This window comes from Bombina bombina, chromosome 1, assembly GCF_027579735.1.
Source record: "Bombina bombina isolate aBomBom1 chromosome 1, aBomBom1.pri, whole genome shotgun sequence".
Lineage (NCBI taxonomy): Eukaryota > Metazoa > Chordata > Amphibia > Anura > Bombinatoridae > Bombina > Bombina bombina.
Genome location: NC_069499.1, coordinates 689,249,885 through 689,270,241, shown reverse-complemented (window position 1 = coordinate 689,270,241; position 20,357 = coordinate 689,249,885). Strand labels below are relative to the sequence as shown.

The window sequence follows — 20,357 nt, the reverse complement described above, 5'->3', positions numbered from 1 at the left end:
TGGTTTGCAGACCTAGTGGAGATGTCATCTCTCCCACCTTGGAGACTACCTCTGAGGAAGGACCTCCTGATTCAGGGTCCCTTCCTTCATCCAAATCTCGCTTCTCTCAAGCCGACTGCTTGGAGATTGAACGCTTAATTCTGTCGGTCATTGAGACCATGATTCAGGCTTGCAAACCTGTTACTAGAAAGATTTACCATAAGATATGGAGCAAATATCTTTATTGGTGTGAATCCAAGGGCTACTCTTGGAGTAGAATTAGAATTCCTAGAATTTTATCTTTTCTTCAGGAAGACCTGGAAAAGGGATTGTCAGTCAGTACCCTGAAGGGTCAGATTTCTGCTTTATCAGTTTTACTACATAAACGTTTGGCGGATGTGCCAGATGTGCAATCCTTTTTGTCAGGCCTTGGTCAAAATTAGGCCTGTCTTTAAGTCTGTCGTTCCTCCTTGGAGCTGGCTCCGTTTGAGCCGTTGCATTCCATAGACTTTTAGTTGTTATCTTGGAAGGTTTTGTTTCTTGTTGCTATCTCTTCTGCGTGAAGAGTCTCGAAACTCTCGGCTCTGCAGTGTGATTTCCCTTATCTTATTTTTCATGTCGATAAGGCGGTTCTTCGTAGCAAGCTAGGTTTCCTTCCTAAGGTTGTTTCTAATAGTAATATCAATCAGGAAATTGTTGTTCCCTCTTTGTGTCCTAATCCTGCTCCTTCTAAAGAACGTTTGTTACACAATTTGGATATTGTACGTGCTCTTAAATTCTACTTACAGGTGACTAAGGATTTTCGCCAGTCCTCTGCCCTCTTTGTCTGTTTCTCTGGGAAACATACAAGTCAGAAAACTACTGCTACTACTTTCTTTTTGGTTTAAGTATAATTAGTTTGGCTTATGAGACTGCTGGACAGCAGCCTCCTGAGAGAATCACGGCTCATTCCACAAGAGCTGTTTCCTCTTCTTGGGCTTTTAAAAATGAAGCTTCTGTGGAACAAATTTGCAAGACTGCAACTTGGTCTTCTCTACATACGGTGGTGCCTTCTGTTTAGGACTGCCTGTCTTGTCCCTCTCTATTTATCCGTGTCCTCTAGCTTGGGTATTGGTTCCAACAGTAATTGCTCAAGCCGTGGGCTCACCATATGTTAGGAAAGAAAAACAAAATGTATGCTTACCTGATAAATGTATTTCTTTCCGGATATGGTGAGTCCACAGCCCCACCCTTTATTTTAAGAGAGTTGTTCTTTTGACTATAACTCCAGGCACCTCTACACCTTGCGTTACTCCTTTTTCTCCATTTCCATTCGGTCAAATGACTGGGGGTTGTGGGTAAGGGAGTGATACTTAGCAGTTTAACTGTGGTGCTCTTTGACGACTCCTGCTGGCCAGGAGTGATATTCCCAACAGTAATTACTTAAGCCATGGACTCGCCATTTCCGGAAATAAATACATTTATCAGGTAAGCATAAATTTTGTTTTTAGCCCAAACGCCCATGGTCCATTAACTGTATACCCATTGTTCCTGTTGTTAATTTCTGCATCTTCATCTTCTGAAGAAGGGGGCTTATCACCTTTTAAAATCCTACCATGATTGTATTCTAGCGCTAGCCGGTGTAAAGCTGCAAGTTAGGGGGAGGGGGCCCACAATAGCTAATCAGCATCAGCAGTCCTGCATTCCTGCATTGCTTTACTGTGATCTCATGAGATTTCAAGTAAACTTCCTTATACTGAATAGTAAAATAACATGACTGTGCCTGTACATGGCAGATACACACTACGTTGTAATTCCTGGGACTAGTATTCTTTACAGTGGGGTGTGAGGTAAATATCTTCCTTTTTTACATATTAATGTCCAGATGATATTTACGAATCAGCTTTTTGCAGCTATGCTGCATCACTTTCAAGTGCTTTAACATTTTGGGTATCCTGTCTCTTTAAACATAATGTAGGATGGGAGCAGATTCATGGCCAATGAAGAGTTTGTGATCAATACAAAATTTGAGGATTTGCAAATGGTTCTATGTAAGCACAACAACCTTTCCATGGATGGGTTACAAACAATTTCTCTAAGTGCAATATTTGCTTGGAAATATGAGACTATGCAAATGACTTATTACCCAAAGCCCCAGAGATCTATTCATTAAAAAATGAATTGGCCTTTTTTACTGGAGCATATGTGCTGTGGTTTAGTACAAGAAGTTTCCTCTAATTAGTATCTATTTGAGACTTGGTATCTTTTTAAAGGAATACTTTAGGCAAAATTAAAATTTCATGATTCAAATAGAGCATGCAATTTTAATCAACTTTCTAATTTACTCCTATTATAATTTTTTCTTTGTTCTCTTGGTATCTTTTTTTGAAAAAGCAAGAATGTAAGCATGGGAGCCGGACCATTTTTGGTTTAGCACCTGGGTAGCACTTTCTGATTGTTGTCTAAATGTTGCCACCAATCAGTAAGTGCTACCCAGGTACTGAACCAAAAAATGGGCAGGCTCCTAAGCTTACATTCAAATAAAGATATCAAGAGAACGAAGAAAAATTGATAATAGGAGTAAAGTAGAAAGTTGCTTAAAATTGCATGCTCTATCTGAATCATGAAAGTTTAATTTTGACTAGACTATTCCTTTAGCACTGTAGATCAAATACATATTATTAGCACTCTGTATTGCTTCTATATGTTGCTTTCTCGATAGCACTTGATTTCCATGCATAGCAGAGCAGTACAAGCCATTGGAGTTTTTTTGTTTTTTTTATCAATATCCAGATTTAGCTATGTAAAATTTGAAATGTCTTTCTGCTTATTTTAGTTAGTTTTAAGTGGTATTAAATGCAATCCAAATATATACCTTTTTAAACTGTTGGTTTTTAAACTATAATCGGTTTAGATACACTGTACTTTGTAGATTGTAGCTTAAGAAATCTCTTGTGTAGTGACTTATTGTTTGCTTTTGTTCTGGATTTTAGGGTGAAGGGGGCCGTACACTCCCACTTTCTGGACATGTGGGATTTGACAGCATGCCGGACCAGCTAGTTAACAAATCCGTTAGCCATGGGTTTTGTTTTAACATTCTCTGTGTGGGTGAGTATTTTCATATTCCATTGCCTGTGTTAGTAGAGGCAGTGATCCTATGACCTGTGTGAACTATGAATAGCTAGGCTCAAGGGAACAAGCTTTCTCTAATACAGCTGAATGTGAGGCTGTTGAATGGCCGGATGTGTATACAATACAGTGCATTGTGTGTGTTGTTTACTGTCCGTGACACTATACATTGTAGCAGGTCTACAGCAACCTTCAAATCACAGCTTCTAGCTACATTTGAACAAGATTATTAAAACACTAGGATGCTCCATAAATGCTACTTATACAGTTTGTTATTAGTTATACATTACAACAAATGGCCTATGAGTCCTTAAGTTTAAATAAATATGTTTTTACCATAAAAGAAGGGAACAATAAGTGTTCATATGCCCTGATGATCTTTTTGTCTTCTTAGTCTAAACAAGCACAAACATCTGTTGATATAGGATGAGAGGGAATAGGGAAGGTTCCAAAACTGAGCTTAGGAAGAACTCGGGGGGGGGGGGGAGAACAGGTGATGCAGTGTATAACATACGTGTTTTCTACACTTAAGTGCAATAATATTGCAGTAAAAACACAATCTAAAAATTGTATATGTTATGTTTAACAAAATCACATTAGTCTTCATTGCATACAAAATAACAACATCCAGGTCCATTATTTTTTCCTTCTCCATTTCATCTTGTTCTTTTTGTTTTATTAAAGGGATATATTCTAATGCTGCAGTGCCTGTGACTCCTAAGCAAGACTTTCCCTATCGTACTGTGTGTAAACAATCACATGCTCTAACAAATTAGCACATGCCATTTCTGCTTTAGATTGTACCTTTCAATACATGTAGGTATATTTAAATGTATTTATGATACTGTATCGTACATAATGAGTTTGACATTTACACTTGATTTCTCTTGTAAGATGTATCGAGTCCACGGATTCATCCATACTTGTGGGATATTCTCCTTCCCTACAGGAAGTGGCAGAGAGAGCACCTATCGTACTGTGTGTAAACAATCACATGCTCTAACAAATTAGCACATGCCATTTCTGCTTTAGATTGTACCTTTCAATACATGTAGGTATATTTAAATGTATTTATGATACTGTATCGTACATAATGAGTTTGACATTTACACTTGATTTCTCTTGTAAGATGTATCGAGTCCACGGATTCATCCATACTTGTGGGATATTCTCCTTCCCTACAGGAAGTGGCAGAGAGAGCACCCACAGCAGAGCTGTCTATATAGCTCCACCCCCCAGTCATTCTCTCTGCCTGCTTAACTGCTTGGAAGGGCAAAGTGAGTGTGGTGACAAAAATGTTAGTTTTCTTTCATGTAATTAGCAAGAGTCCATGAGCTAGTGACGTATGGGATATACATTCCTACCAGGAGGGGCAAAGTTTTCCAAACCTCAAAATGCCTATAAATACACCCCTCACGACACCCACAATTCAGTTCTACAAACTTTGCCTCCCATGGAGGTGGTGAAGTAAGTTTGTGCTAGATTTCTACGTTGATATGTGCTTCGCAGCAGGCTGAAGCCCGGTTTTCCTCTCAGAGTGCAGTGAATGTCAGAGGGATGTGAAGAGAGTATTACCTATTTGAATACCATGGTCTTCCTCTAGGGGATCTATTTCATAGGTTCTCTGTTATCGGTCGTAGAGATTTCTTCTCCTACCTCCCTTTTCAGATCGAAGATATACTCTTATATACCATTACCTCTACTGATTCTCGTTTCAGTACTGGTTTGGCTATCTACTATATGTAGATGAGTGTCTTAGGGTAAGTAAGTCTTATTTCTATTCATGACACTCTAAGCTATGGTTGGGCACTTTATATGTAAAGTTCTAAATATATGTGTTAAACTTATATTTGCCATGATTCAGGATAATCAGTATTCCTTCTTTCAGACTTTCGGTTTAATTTTTTTGGGAAAATGCATATGAATTATATTTTTTCTTACCTTAAAATTTTCAATTGACTTTTTTTCTAAATTGCAGGCTGTTAGGCTCGTGGGTGCAGAAAATGCTTCAATTTATTGCGTCATTCTTGGCACAAGACTTTTTTGGCGCAAAAAATTCATCATTTCCGGCGTCATAGTTGACGCCGGAAGTTTTCACGTGATTGCATCATTTTTGACGAATGTGTGTTGCGGACATTTTTGGCGCCAAAAAATCTGGGCGTCATTCTTGGCGCCAAAAAATGTGGGCGTCATACTTGGCGCCAGTCTTTTTCACATTATTTCAGTCTCACTTTTTAGTTGCTTCTGGTTTCTAGAGGCTTGTTTTGTTTTGCATTCTTAACCATTCCTGAAACTGCCATTTAAGGAATTTGATAATTTTGCTTTATATGTTGTTTTCTCCAACATTGGTGTGTCCGGTCCACGGCGTCATCCTTACTTGTGGGATATCTCCTCCCCAACAGGAAATGGCAAAGAGTCCCAGCAAAGCTGGCCATATAGTCCCTCCTAGGCTCCGCCCACCCCAGTCATTCTCTTTGCCGTTGCACAGGCAACAGCTCCACGGAGATGGTTAAGAGTTTTTTGGTATTTAAATGTAGTTTTTATTCTTCTATCAAGTGTTTGTTTGTTATTTTAAAATAGTGCTGGTATGTACTATTTACTCTGAAACAGAAAAGGATGAAGATTTCTCCAACATAGGTGTGTCCGGTCCACGGCGTCATCCTTACTTGTGGGATATTCTCTTCCCCAACAGGAAATGGCAAAGAGCCAGCAAAGCTGGTCACATGATCCCTCCTAGGCTCCGCCTACCCCAGTCATTCTCTTTGCCGTTGTACAGGCAACATCTCCACGGAGATGGCTTAGAGTTTTTTAGTGTTTAACTGTAGTTTTTATTATTCAATCAAGAGTTTGTTATTTTAAAATAGTGCTGGTATGTACTATTTACTCGGAAACAGAAAAGAGATGAAGATTTCTGTTTGTATGAGGAAAATGATTTTAGCAACCGTTACTAAAATCCATGGCTGTTCCACACAGGACTGTTGAGAGGAATTAACTTCAGTTGGGGGAACAGTGAGCAGTCTTTTGCTGCTTGAGGTATGACACATTCTAACAAGATGATGTAATGCTGGAAGCTGTCATTTTCCCTATGGGATCCGGTAAGCCATTTTTTTTCAGACAGTAAATAAGGGCTTCACAAGGGTTTATTAAGACTGTAGACATTTTCTGGGCTAAATCGATCATATTTACACATATTTAGCCTTGAGGAATCATTTAATCTGGGTATTTTTTGTAAAATAATATCGGCAGGCACTGTTTTAGACACTTTATTCTATAGGGGCTTTCCCTAATCATAGTCAGAGCCTCATTTTCGCGCCGGTATGGCGCACTTGTTTTTGAGAACAGCATGGCATGCAGCTGCATGTGTGTGGAGCTCTGATACATAGAAAAGTCTTTCTGAAGGCATCATTTGGTATCGTATTCCCCTTTGGGCTTGGTTGGGTCTCAGCAAAGCAGATTCCAGGGACTGTAAAGGGGTTAAATATAAAAACGGCTCCGGTTCCGTTATTTTAAGGGTTAAAGCTTCCAAATTTGGTGTGCAATACTTTTAAGGCTTTAAGACACTGTGGTGAAATTTTGGTGAATTTTGAACAATTCCTTCATACTTTTTCGCAATTGCAGTAATAAAGTGTGTTCAGTTTAAAATTTAAAGTGACAGTAACGGTTTTATTTTAAAACGTTTTTTGTGCTTTGTTATCAAGTTTATGCCTGTTTAACATGTCTGAACTACCAGATAGATTGTGTTCTGACTGTGGGGAAGCCAAGGTTCCTTCTCATTTAAATAGATGTGATTTATGTCATAAAAAATTTAGTAAAAATGATGCCCAAGATGATTCCTCAAGTGAGGGGAGTAAGCATGGTACTGCATCATCCCCTCCTTCGTCTACACCAGTCTTGCCCATACAGGAGGCCCCTAGTACATCTAGCGCGCCAATACTCCTTACTATGCAACAATTAACGGCTGTAATGGATAATTCTATCAAAAGCATTTTAGCCAATATGCCCACTTATCAGCGAAAGCGCGACTGCTCTGTTTTAGAAAATACTGAAGAGCATGAGGACGCTGATGATATTGTTTCTGAAGGGCCCCTACACCTGTCTGAGGGGGCCAGGGAGGTTTTGTCTGAGGGAGAAATTTCAGATTCAGGAAAAATTTCTCAACAAGCTGAACCTGATGTGATTACTTTTAAATTTAAGTTGGAACATCTCCGCGCTCTGCTTAAGGAGGTGTTATCCAATTTGGATGATTGTGATTATCTGGTCATTCCAGAAACACTATGTAAAATGGACAAGTTCCTAGAGGCCCCGGGGCCCCCCGAAGCTTTTCCTATATCCAAGCGGGTGGCGTACATTGTTAATAAAGAATGGGACAGGCCCGGTATACCTTTCGTACCTCCCCCCATATTTAAAAAATTGTTTCCTATAGTCGACCCCAGAAAGGACTTATGGCAGACAGTCCCCAAGGTCGAGGGGGCGGTTTCTACTCTAAACAAGCGCGCCACTATACCCATAGAAGATAGTTGTGCTTTCCAAGATCCTATGGATAAAAAATTAGAAGGTTTGCTAAAAAAGATGTTTGTTCAGCAAGGTTACCTTCTACAACCAATTGCATGCATTGTCCCTGTCACTACAGCCGCGTGTTTCTGGTTCGATGAGCTAGAAAAGGCGATTATTAGTAATTCTTCTTCTTATGAGGAGATTATGGACAGAATTCGTGCTCTTAAATTGGCTAATTCTTTCACCCTAGACGCCACCTTGCAATTGGCTAGGTTAGCGGCGAAAAATTCTGGGTTTGCTATTGTGGCGCGCAGAGCGCTTTGGTTAAAATCTTGGTCAGCGGATGCGTCTTCCAAGAACAAATTGCTTGACATTCCTTTCAAGGGGAAAACACTGTTTGGCCCTGACTTGAAAGAGATTATCTCTGATATCACTGGGGGCAAGGGCCACGCCCTTCCTCAGGATAGGTCTTTCAAGGCCAAAAATAAACCTAATTTTCGTCCCTTTCGCAGAAACGGACCAGCCCCAAGTGCTACGTCCTCTAAGCAGGAGGGTAATACTTCTCAAGCCAATCCAGCCTGGAGACCTATGCAAGGCTGGAACAAAGGAAAGCAGGCCAAGAAACCTGCCACTGCTCCCAAGACAGCATGAGATGCGGGCCCCCGATCCGGGACCGGATTTGGTGGGGGGCAGACTCTCTCTCTTCACTCAGGCTTGGGCAAGAGATGTTCTGGATCCTTGGGCGCTAGAAATAGTCTCCCAAGGTTATCTTCTGGAAGTGATTCATCCTGTTCCATTAAGAGAACGAGGGATGGGGTTCTACTCCAATCTGTTCGTAGTTCCCAAAAAAGAGGGAACGTTCAGACCAATCTTAGATCTCAAGATCCTAAACAAGTTTCTCAAGGTTCCATCGTCCAAAATGGAAACCATTCGAACAATCCTTCCATCCAGGAAGGTCAATTCTTGACCACGGTGGATTTAAAGGATGCGTATCTACATATTCCTGTCCACAAGGAACATCATCGGTTCCTAAGGTTCGCATTCCTGGACAAGCATTACCAGTTCGTGGCGCTTCCTTTCGGATTAGCCACTGCTCCAAGGATTTTCTCAAAGGTACTAGGGTCCCTTCTGGCGGTGCTAAGACCAAGGGGCATTGCTGTAGTACCTTACTTGGACGACATTCTGATTCAAGCGTCGTCCCTTCCTCAAGCAAAGGCTCACACGGACATAGTCCTGGCCTTTCTCAGATCTCACGGATGGAAAGTGAACGTGGAAAAGAGTTCTCTATCTCCGTCGACAAGAGTTCCCTTCTTGGGACCAATAATAGACTCCTTAGAAATGAGGATTTTTCTGACAGAGACCAGAAAAACAAAACTTCTACACTCTTGTCGGATACTTCATTCCGTTCCTCTTCCTTCCATAGCGCAGTGCATGGAAGTGATAGGTTTGATGGTAGCGGCAATGGACATAGTTCCTTTTGCGCGCATTCATCTAAGACCATTACAACTGTGTATGCTCAGTCAGTGGAATGGGGACTATACAGACTTGTCTCCGAAGATACAAGTAAATCAGAGGACCAGAGACTCACTCCGTTGGTGGCTGTCCCTGGACAACCTGTCACAAGGGGTGACCTCCCGCAGACCAGAGTGGGTCATTGTCACGACCGACGCCAGTCTGATGGGCTGGGGCGCGGTCTGGGGATCCCTGAAAGCTCAGGGTCTTTGGTCTCGGGAAGAATCTCTTCTACCGATAAATATTCTGGAACTGAGAGCGATATTCAATGCTCTCAAGGCTTGGCCTCAGCTAGCGAGGGCCAAGTTCATACGGTTTCAATCAGACAACATGACGACTGTTGCGTACATCAACCATCAGGGGGGAACAAGGAGTTCCCTGGCGATGGAAGAAGTGACCAGAATCGTTCAATGGGCGGAGACTTGCTCCTGCCACCTGTCTGCAATCCACATCCCAGGAGTGGAAAATTGGGAAGCGGATTTTCTGAGTCGTCAGACATTGCATCCGGGGGAGTGGGATCTCCATCCGGAAATCTTTGCCCAAATCACTCAACTGTGGGGCATTCCAGACATGGATCTGATGGCCTCTCGTCAGAACTTCAAGGTTCCTTGCTACGGGTTCAGATCCAGGGATCCCAAGGCGACTCTAGTAGATGCACTAGTAGCACCTTGGACCTTCAAACTAGCCTATGTATTCCCGCCGTTTCCTCTCATCCCCAGGCTGGTAGCCAGGATCAATCAGGAGAGGGCGTCGGTGATCTTGATAGCTCCTGCGTGGCCACGCAGGACTTGGTATGCAGATCTGGTGAATATGTCATCGGCTCCACCATGGAAGCTACCTTTGAGACGAGACCTTCTTGTTCAAGGTCCGTTCGAACATCCGCATCTGGTCCCACTCCAGCTGACTGCTTGGAGATTGAACGCTTGATCTTATCAAAGCGAGGGTTCTCAGATTCTGTTATTGATACTCTTGTTCAGGCCAGAAAGCCTGTAACTAGAAAAATTTACCACAAAATTTGGAAAAAATATATCTGTTGGTGTGAATCTAAAGGATTCCCTTGGGACAAGGTTAAGATTCCTAAGAGTCTATCCTTCCTTCGAGAAGGATTGGAAAAAGGATTATCTGCAAGTTCCTTGATGGGACAGATTTCTGCCTTGTCTGTGTTACTTCACAAAAAGCTGGCAGCTGTGCCAGATGTTCAAGCCTTTGTTCAGGCTCTGGTTAGAATCAAGCCTGTTTACAAACCTTTGACTCCTCCTTGGAGTCTCAACTTAGTTCTTTCAGTTCTTCAGGGGGTTCCGTTTGAACCCTTACATTCCGTTGATATTAAGTTATTATCTTTGAAAGTTTTGTTTTTGGTTGCAATTTCTTCTGCTAGAAGAGTTTCAGAATTATCTGCTCTGCAGTGTTCTCCTCCTTATCTGGTGTTCCATGCAGATAAGGTGGTTTTACGTACTAACCTGGTTTTCTTCCAAGAGTTGTTTCTAACAAAAACATTAACCAGGAGATAGTCGTGCCTTCTCTGTGTCCGAAACCAGTTTCGAAGAAGGAACGTTTGTTGCACAATTTGGATGTTGTTCGCGCTCTAAAATTCTATTTAGATGCTACAAAGGATTTTAGACAAACATCTTCCTTGTTTGTTGTTTATTCTGGTAAAAGGAGAGGTCAAAAAGCAACTTCTACCTCTCTCTCTTTTTGGATTAAAAGCATCATCAGATTGGCTTACGAGACTGCCGGACGGCAGCCTCCTGAAAGGATCACAGCTCCTTCCACTAGGGTTGTGGCTTCCACATGGGCCTTCAAGAATGAGGCTTCTGTTGATCAGATATGTAGGGCAGCGACTTGGTCTTCACTGCACACTTTTACCAAATTTTACAAGTTTTATACTTTTGCTTCTTCTGAGGCTATTTTTGGGAGAAAGGTTTTGCAAGCCGTGGTGCCTTCCATTTAGGTGACCTGATTTGCTCCCTCCCTTCATCCGTGTCCTAAAGCTTTGGTATTGGTTCCCACAAGTAAGGATGACGCCGTGGACCGGACACACCTATGTTGGAGAAAACAGAATTTATGTTTACCTGATAAATTACTTTCTCCAACGGTGTGTCCGGTCCACGGCCCGCCCTGGTTTTTTAATCAGGTCTGATAATTTATTTTCTTTAACTACAGTCACCACGGTATCATATGGTTTCTCCTATGCAAATATTCCTCCTTAACGTCGGTCGAATGACTGGGGTAGGCGGAGCCTAGGAGGGATCATGTGACCAGCTTTGCTGGCTCTTTGCCATTTCCTGTTGGGGAAGAGAATATCCCACAAGTAAGGATGACGCCGTGGACCGGACACACCGTTGGAGAAAGTAATTTATCAGGTAAACATAAATTCTGTTTTCTGTTTGTGAGAGGAAGATGATTTTAGCAGACAGTAACTAAAATCGATTGCTGTTTCCACATAGGACTGTTGAGATGAAGTAACTTCAGTTGGGGGAAACAGTTAGCAGACTTTTCTGCTTAAGGTATGACTAGCCATATTTCTAACAAGACCATGTAATGCTGGAAGGCTGTCATTTCCCCTCATGGGGACCGGTAAGCCATTTTCTTAGTCAAACAAACAGAATAAAGGGCTTAATATGGGCTAAAAAACTGGTAGACATTTTTATGGGCTAAATCGATTGCTTTATTTGGGCATTTTATTCATATTTATGCTGACAATTCGCATTTATAAACTTGGGGAACGTTTATTAAACGGCAGGCACTATGTTAGACACCTTTTCCAGTCAGGGGGCCTTCCTAGTTGTAGACTGAGCCTCATTTTCGCGCCATTACTGCGCAGTTGTTTTTTGAGAGCAGGGCATGCAGATGCATGTGTGAGGATCTGAAATTTGCTGGAAAAGCTTCTAGAAGGCGTCAATTGGTATCGTATTCCCCTCTGGGCTTGGTTGGGTCTCAGCAAAGGCTATAGCTGGGACTGTATAGGGGTTAAATTTGTAAACGGCTCCGGTTCCGTTATTTTAAGGGTTAAAGCTCTGAAATTTGGTGTGCAATACTCTTAATGCTTTAAGACACTGTGGTGAAATTTTGGTAATTTTTGAACAATTCCTTCAAACTTTTTCAAATATTCAGTAATAAAGTTTTTTCTGTTTAAAATTTAAAGAGACAGTAACGGTTTTGTTTTAAAAGTTTTTTGTGCTTTGTTGACAAGTTTAAGCCTGTTTAACATGTCTGTGCCTTCGGATAAGCTATGTTCTATATGTATGAAAGCCAATGTGTCTCCCCATTTAAATTTATGTGATAATTGTGCCATAGCATCCAAACAAAGTAAGGACAGTACTGCCACAGATAATGAAATTGCCCAAGATGATTCCTCAGATGAGGGGAGTAAACATGATACTACATCATCTCCTACTGTGTCTACACCAGTTTTGCCCACACAGGAGGCCCCTAGTACATCTAGTGCGCCAATGCTTATTACCATGCAACAATTAACGGCTGTAATGGATAACTCCATAGCAAATATTTTATCCAAAATGCCTACTTATCAGAGAAAGCGTGATTGCTCTGTTTTAAACACTGAAGAGCAGGAAGGCGCTGATGATAATTGTTCTGTCATACCCTCACACCAATCTGAAGGGGCCATGAGGGAGGTTTTGTCAGATGGGGAAATTTCAGATTCAGGAAAAATTTCTCAACAAGCTGAACCTGATGTTGTGACATTTAAATTTAAATTAGAACATCTCCGCGCACTGCTTAAGGAGGTGTTATCTACTCTGGATGATTGTGACAACTTGGTCATTCCAGAGAAATTATGCAAGATGGACAAGTTCCTAGAGGTTCCGGTGCACCCCGACGCTTTTCCTATACCCAAGAGGGTGGCGGACATAGTAAATAAGGAGTGGGAAAAGCCCGGCATACCTTTTGTTCCCCCCCCTATATTTAAGAGATTATTTCCTATGGTCGACCCCAGAAAGGACTTATGGCAGACAGTCCCTAAGGTCGAGGGGGCAGTTTCTACTCTAAACAAACGCACTACTATTCCTATCGAAGATAGTTGTGCTTTCAAAGATCCTATGGATAAAAAATTGGAGGGTTTGCTTAAAAAGATTTTTGTACAGCAAGGTTACCTTCTACAACCCATTTCATGCATTGTTCCTGTCACTACAGCAGCGTGGTTCTGGTTCGAGGAACTAGAAAACTCGCTTAGTAAAGAGACTCCATATGAGGAGGTTATGGACAGAGTTCACGCACTTAAATTGGCTAACTCTTTTATTTTAGATGCCGCTTTGCAATTAGCTAGATTAGCGGCGAAAAATTCAGGGTTTGCTATCGTGGCGCGCAGAGCGCTTTGGTTAAAGTCTTGGTCAGCGGATGTGTCATCCAAGACAAAATTGCTTAACATCCCTTTCAAAGGTAAAACTCTATTTGGACCAGAATTGAAAGAGATTATTTCAGACATCACTGGGGGAAAGGGCCACGCCCTTCCACAAGATAGGCCTTTCAAGGCCAAAAATAAGTCTAATTTTCGTTCCTTTCGCAATTTCAGGAACGGACCGGCCTCTAATTCTGCATCCTCTAAGCAAGAGGGTAATGCCTCACAACCCAAACCAGCCTGGAAACCGATGCAAGACTGGAACAAGGGTAAGCAGGCCAAGAAGCCTGCCGCTGCTAACAAAACAGCATGAAGGTGTGGCCCCCGATCCGGGACCGGATCTAGTGGGGGGCAGACTCTCTCTCTTTGCTCAGGCTTGGGCAAGAGATGTTCAGGATCCCTGGGCGCTAGAAATAGTTTCTCAGGGTTATCTCCTGGAATTCAGGGAACTACCCCCAAGGGGAAGGTTCCACATGTCTCACTTATCCTCAAACCAAATAAAGAGACAGGCGTTCTTACATTGTGTAGAAGACCTGTTAAAGATGGGAGTGATACACCCAGTTCCAATAAAGGAACAAGGAATGGGATTTTATTCCAATCTGTTCGTAGTTCCCAAAAAAAGAGGGAACTTTCAGACCAATTTTGGATTTGAAGATTCTAAACAAATTTCTCAGGGTACCATCGTTCAAGATGGAAACCATTCGAACGATTCTACCCACTATCCTGGAAAGTCAATTTATGACTACCGTGGGTCTAAAGGATGCGTACCTACATATTCCTATCCACAAAGAACATCATCAGTTCCTAAGGTTCGCTTTTCTGGACAAGCATTACCAGTTTGTGGCCCTCCCATTCGGGTTAGCCACTGCTCCAAGGATTTTCACAAAGGTACTAGGGTCCCTTCTAGCGGTTCTAAGACCGAGGGGCATTGCAGTAGTACCTTACTTGGACGACATTCTAATACAAGCGTCGTCCCTGTCAAAAGCAAAGGCTCATACAGACATCGTTCTGGCCTTTCTCAGATCACACGGATGGAAGGTGAACATAGAAAAAAGTTATCTGTCTCCGTCGACAAGAGTTCCCTTCTTGGGAACAATAATAGATTCCTTAGAAATGAGGATTTTTCTGACAGAGGTCAGAAATTCAAAACCTCTAAGCACTTGTCACGTTCTTCATTCTGTTCCTCGTCCTTCCATAGCGCAGTGCATGGAAGTAGTAGGGTTGATGGTTGCAGCAATGGACATAGTTCCTTTTGCACAAATTCATCTAAGACCATTACAACTGTGCATGCTCAAACAGTGGAATGGGGACTATACAGACTTGTCTCCAATGATTCAAGTAGATCAGAAGACCAGAGATTCACTCTGTTGGTGGCTGACCCTGGACCATCTGTCCCAGGGAATGAGCTTCCGCAGACCAGAGTGGGTCATTGTCACGACCGACGCCAGTCTAGTGGGCTGGGGCGCGGTCTGGGAATCCCTGAAAGCTCAGGGTCTATGGTCTCGGGAAGAGTCTCTTCTCCTGATAAACATTCTGGAACTGAGAGCGATATTCAATGCTCTCAGGGCTTGGCCTCAACTAGCAAAGGCCAGATTCATAAGGTTCCAATCAGACAACATGACGACCGTTGCGTATATCAATCATCAGGGGGGAACAAGGAGTTCCCTGGCGATGAAAGAAGTGACCAAAATAATTCAATGGGCAGAGGATCACTCCTGCCACCTGTCTGCGATCCACATCCCAGGTGTGGAAAACTGGGAGGCGGATTTTCTGAGTCGTCAGACATTCCATCCGGGGGAGTGGGAACTCCATCCGGAAATCTTTGCCCAAATAACTCAATTATGGGGCATTCCAGACATGGATCTGATGGCGTCTCGTCAGAACTTCAAGGTTCCTTGCTACGGGTCCAGATCCAGGGATCCCAAGGTGACTCTAGTAGATGCACTAGTAGCACCTTGGACCTTCAACCTAGCTTATGTACTTCCACCGTTTCCTCTCATTCCCAGGCTGGTAGCCAGGATCAATCAGGAGAGGGCCTCGGTGATCTTGATAGCTCCTGCGTGGCCACGCAGGACTTGGTATGCAGACCTGGTGAATATGTCATCGGTTCCACCATGGAAGCTACCTTTGAGACAGGACCTTCTTGTTCAGGGTCCATTCGAACATCCAAATCTGGTCTCCCTCCAGCTGACGGCTTGGAGATTGAACACTTGATTCTATCGAAGCGTGGGTTTTCAGATTCTGTGATAGATACTCTGGTTCAGGCCAGAAAACCGGTAACTAGAAAGATTTTCCATAAAATATGGAAAAGATATATCTGTTGGTGTGAATCCAAAGGATTCCCATGGAATAAGATAAAAATTCCTAAGATTCTCTCCTTTCTACAAGAAGGTTTGGAGAAAGGATTATCTGCAAGTTCTCTAAAGGGACAGATCTCTGCTTTATCTGTCTTACTACACAAAAGACTGGCAGCTGTGCCAGATGTTCAAGCATTTGTTCAGGCTCTGGTTAGGATCAAGCCTGTTTACAGACCTTTGACTCCTCCCTGGAGTTTAAATCTAGTTCTTTCAGTTCTTCAAGGGGTTCCGTTTGAACCTTTACATTCCATAGATATTAAGTTACTATCTTGGAAAGTTTTGTTTTTGGTTGCAATTTCTTCTGCTAGAAGAGTTTCAGAGTTATCTGCTCTGCAGTGTTCTCCGCCCTATCTGGTGTTCCATGCAGATAAGGTGGTTTTGCGTACTAAGCCTGGTTTTCTTCCTAAGGTTGTTTCTAACAAAAATATTAACCAGGAGATAGTTGTACCTTCTTTATGTCCGAATCCAGTTTCAAAGAAGGAACGTTTGTTACACAATTTGGACGTAGTCCGTGCTCTAAAATTCTATTTAGAGGCTACAAAAGATTTCAGACAAACATCTTCCTTGTTTGTTGTTTATTCTGGTAAAAGGAGAGGTCAAAAAGCGACTTCTACCTCTCTTTCCTTTTGGCTTAAAAGCATCATCCGATTGGCTTATGAGACTGCCGGACGGCAGCCTCCTGAAAGAATCACAGCTCACTCCACTAGGGTTGTGGCTTCCACATGGGCCTTCAAGAACGAGGCTTCTGTTGACCAGATATGTAAGGCAGCGACTTGGTCTTCACTGCACACTTTTGCCAAATTTTACAAATTTGATACTTTTGCTTCTTCGGAGGCTATTTTTGGGGGAGAGGTTTTGCAAGCTGTGGTGCCTTCCGTTTAGGTAATCTGATTTGCTCCCTCCCTTCATCCGTGTCCTAAAGCTTTGGTATTGGTTCCCACAAGTAAGGATGATGCCGTGGACCGGACACACCAATGTTGGAGAAAACAGAATTTATGCTTACCTGATAAATTACTTTCTCCAGCGGTGTGTCCGGTCCACGGCCCGCCCTGGTTTTTTAATCAGGTCTGATGAATTATTTTCTCTAACTACAGTCACCACGGTACCATATAGTTTCTCCTATATATATTTCCTCCTGTTCGTCGGTCGAATGACTGGGGTGGGCGGAGCCTAGGAGGGACTATATGGCCAGCTTTGCTGGGACTCTTTGCCATTTCCTGTTGGGGAAGAGATATCCCACAATTAAGGATGACGCCGTGGACCGGACACACCGTTGGAGAAAGTAATTTATCAGGTAAGCATAAATTCTGTTTTTTCTATTACATATTGCAAGATGTCACTACCTGACCCTGGATCAGAATCTACTTCTGGAAAGACGCTGCCTGATGTCGGTTCTACCAAAGCTAAGTGCATTTGTTGTAAACTTTTGGTAACTGTTCCTCCGGCTGTAGTTTGTGTTAGTTGTCATGATAAACTATCAAACGCTGATAATATTTCCATTAGTAATATTCCATTACCTGTTGTTGTTCCTTCAACATCTAATGTTCAGGATGTTCCTGTTAATATAAAAGAATTTGTTTCTAATTCTATTCGGAAGGCTCTGTCTGTTATTCCTCCTTCTAGTAAACGTTAGAGGTCTTTTAAAACTTCTCATATTTCAGATGAATTTTTAAATGACTTCCATCATTCTGACTTATCTATTTCTGATGAGGATCTATCTGGTTCAGAAGATTCTGCCTCAGATATTGACACTGATAAATCTTCATATTTGTTTAAGATGGAGTTTATTCGTTCATTACTTAAAGAAGTGTTGATTGCATTAGATATGGAGGAGTCTAGTCCTCTTGATATTAAAACTAATAAGCGTTTAAATTCAGTTTTTAAACCTTATGTAGTTATTCCAGAAGTTTTTCCAGTTCCTGATGCTATTTCAGAAGTAATTTCTAGGGAATGGAATAGTCTGGGTACTTCATTTACTCCTTCTCTAAGGTTTAAGAAATTGTACCCTTTGCCATCTGATAGATTAGAGTTTTGGGAAAAAATCCCCAAAGTTGTTGGGGCTATCTCTACTCTTGCTAAATGTACTACTATTCCTACGGCAGATAGTACTTCTTTTAAGGATCCTTTAGATAGGAAGCTTGAATCCTTTCTAAGGAAGGCTTATTTATGTTCAGGTAATCTTCTTAGACCTGCTATTTCTTTGGCTGATGTTGCTGCAGCTTCCACCTTCTGGTTGGAGGCTTTAGCGCAACAAGTGTCAGACCATAATGCTTATAGCATTGTTAAACTTCTTCAACATGCTAATAACTTTGTTTGTGATGCTATTTTTGATATCATTAGAATTGATGTCAGGTATATGTATTTAGCTATTTTAGCTAGAAGAGCTTTATGGCTTAAATCTTGGAATGCAGATATGACTTCTAAGTCAACGTTGCTTTCTCTTTCTTTCCAAGGTAATAAATTATTTGGTTCTCAGTTAGATTCAATAATTTCAACTGTTACTGGGGGGAAGGGAGCCTTTTTGCCTCAGGACAAAAAATCTAAAGGTAAATATAGGGCTGCTAATCGTTTTTGTTCCTTTCGTCAGAATAAGGAACAAAAGCCTGACCCTTCCCCTAAAGGAACAGTTTCCGTTTGGAAACCTTCTCCAGTCTGGAATAAATCCAAGCCTTTTAGAAAGTCAAAACCAGCTCCAAAATCCGCATGAAGGTGCGGCCCTCATTCCAGCACAGCTGGTAGGGGGCAGGTTACGATTTTTCAAAGATGTTTGGATCAATTCGATTAAAAGTCTTTGGATTCAGAACATTGTTTCACAAGGGTACAGAATAGGTTTCAAGGTAAGACCGCCTGTGAGAAGATTTTTTTTCTCTCACGCATTCCAGTAAACCCAGTAAAAGCTCAGGCGTTTTTGAATTGTGTTTGAGATCTAGAGTCTGGGGTTTTACTCAAATCTGTTCATTGTACCAAAGAAGGAGAATTCCTTCAGACCAGTTCTGGATCTAAAAATATTGAATCGTTATGTAAGGATACCAACATTCAAAATGGTGACTATAAGGACAATAGACTTACAGGATGCATATCTTCATATTCCTATCCATCCAGATCACTATCAGTTTCTGAGATTCTCTTTTCTAGACGAGCATTACCAGTTTGTTGCTCTTCCGTTTGGCCTAGCAACAGCTCCAAGGATCTTTTCAAAGGTTCTCGGTGCCCTTCTCTCTGTAATCAGAGAACAGGGTATTGCAGTATTTCCTTATTTGGACGATATCTTGGTACTTGCTCAGTCTTTACATTCTGCAGAATCTCATATGAATCAACTTGTGTTGTTTCTTCAAAGACATGGTTGGAGGATCAATTTACCAAAGAGTTCCTTGATTCCTCAGACAAGGGTAACCTTTTTGGGTTTCCAAATAGATTCAGTGTCCATGACTTTGTCTCTAACAGAAAAGAGATGTCTGAAATTAGTTTCAGCTTGTCAAAACCTTCAGTCTCAATCATTCCCTTCGGTAGCTTTGTGCATGGAAATTCTAGGTCTCATGACTGCTGCATCAGACGCGATCCCTTTTGCTCGTTTTCACATGAGACCTCTCCAGCTTTGTATGCTGAACCAATGGTGCAGGGATTATACAAAGATATCACAATTAATATCCTTAAATCCCAATGTTCGATCTTCTCTGACTTGGTGGTTGGATCACCATCTTTTAATTCAAGGGGCCTCTTTTGTTCGTCCAACCTGGACTGTGATCTCAACAGATGCAAGTCTTTCAGGTTGGGGAGCTGTATTGGGATCTCTGACAGCGCAGGGGGTTTGGGAATCTCAGGAGGCGAGATTACCAATCAACATTTTGGAACTCCGTGCGATTTTCAGAGCTCTTCAGTTCTGGCCTCTTCTGAAGAGAGAATCGTTTATTTGTTTTCAGACAGACAATGTCACAACCGTGGCATATGTCAATCATCAAGGGGGGACTCGCAGTCCCCAGGCTATGAAAGAAGTATCTTGGATACTTGTATGGGCGGAATCCAGCTCCTGTCTAATTTCTGCGGTTCACATCCCAAGTATAGACAATTGGGTAGTGGATTATCTCAGTCGCCAGACGTTCCATCCGGGCGAATGGTCTCTTCACCCAGAGGTATTTCTTCAGATTGTTCAAATCTGGGGACTTCCAGAAATAGATCTGATGGCCTCTCATCTAAACAAGAAACTTCCCAGGTATCTGTCCAGATCCAGGGATCCTCAGGCGGAAGCAGTGGACGCGTTGTCACTTCCTTGGAATTATCAACCTGCTTATATCTTTCCGCCTCTTGTTCTTCTTCCAAAAGTGATTTCCAAAATCCTAATGGAGCGTTTGTTTGTACTGCTGGTGGCTCCAGCATGGCCACACAGGTTTTGGTATGCGGATCTCGTTCGGATGGCCAGTTGCCAACCTTGGACACTTCCGTTTTTTCCATCAGGATCTCAAATCATTAAATTTGAAGTTATGGAGATTGAACGCTTAATACTTAGTCATAGAGGTTTCTCTGATTCAGTGATTAATACTATGTTACAGGCT

At 42.1% G+C, this 20,357-nt stretch overlaps 1 protein-coding gene across 1 annotated transcript in view; it reads left to right on the top strand.

Annotated features, from left to right (window-relative positions):
• The window catches only part of SEPTIN6 (septin 6), a gene marked incomplete in the record, with an annotated part of 231,349 nt that overhangs the window by 44,060 nt on the left and 166,932 nt on the right, over positions 1 to 20,357 (top strand). The window contains 1 exon segment of the mRNA XM_053699188.1: positions 2,952 to 3,066. Within this exon segment, the coding sequence (XP_053555163.1) occupies positions 2,952 to 3,066 (115 nt within the window).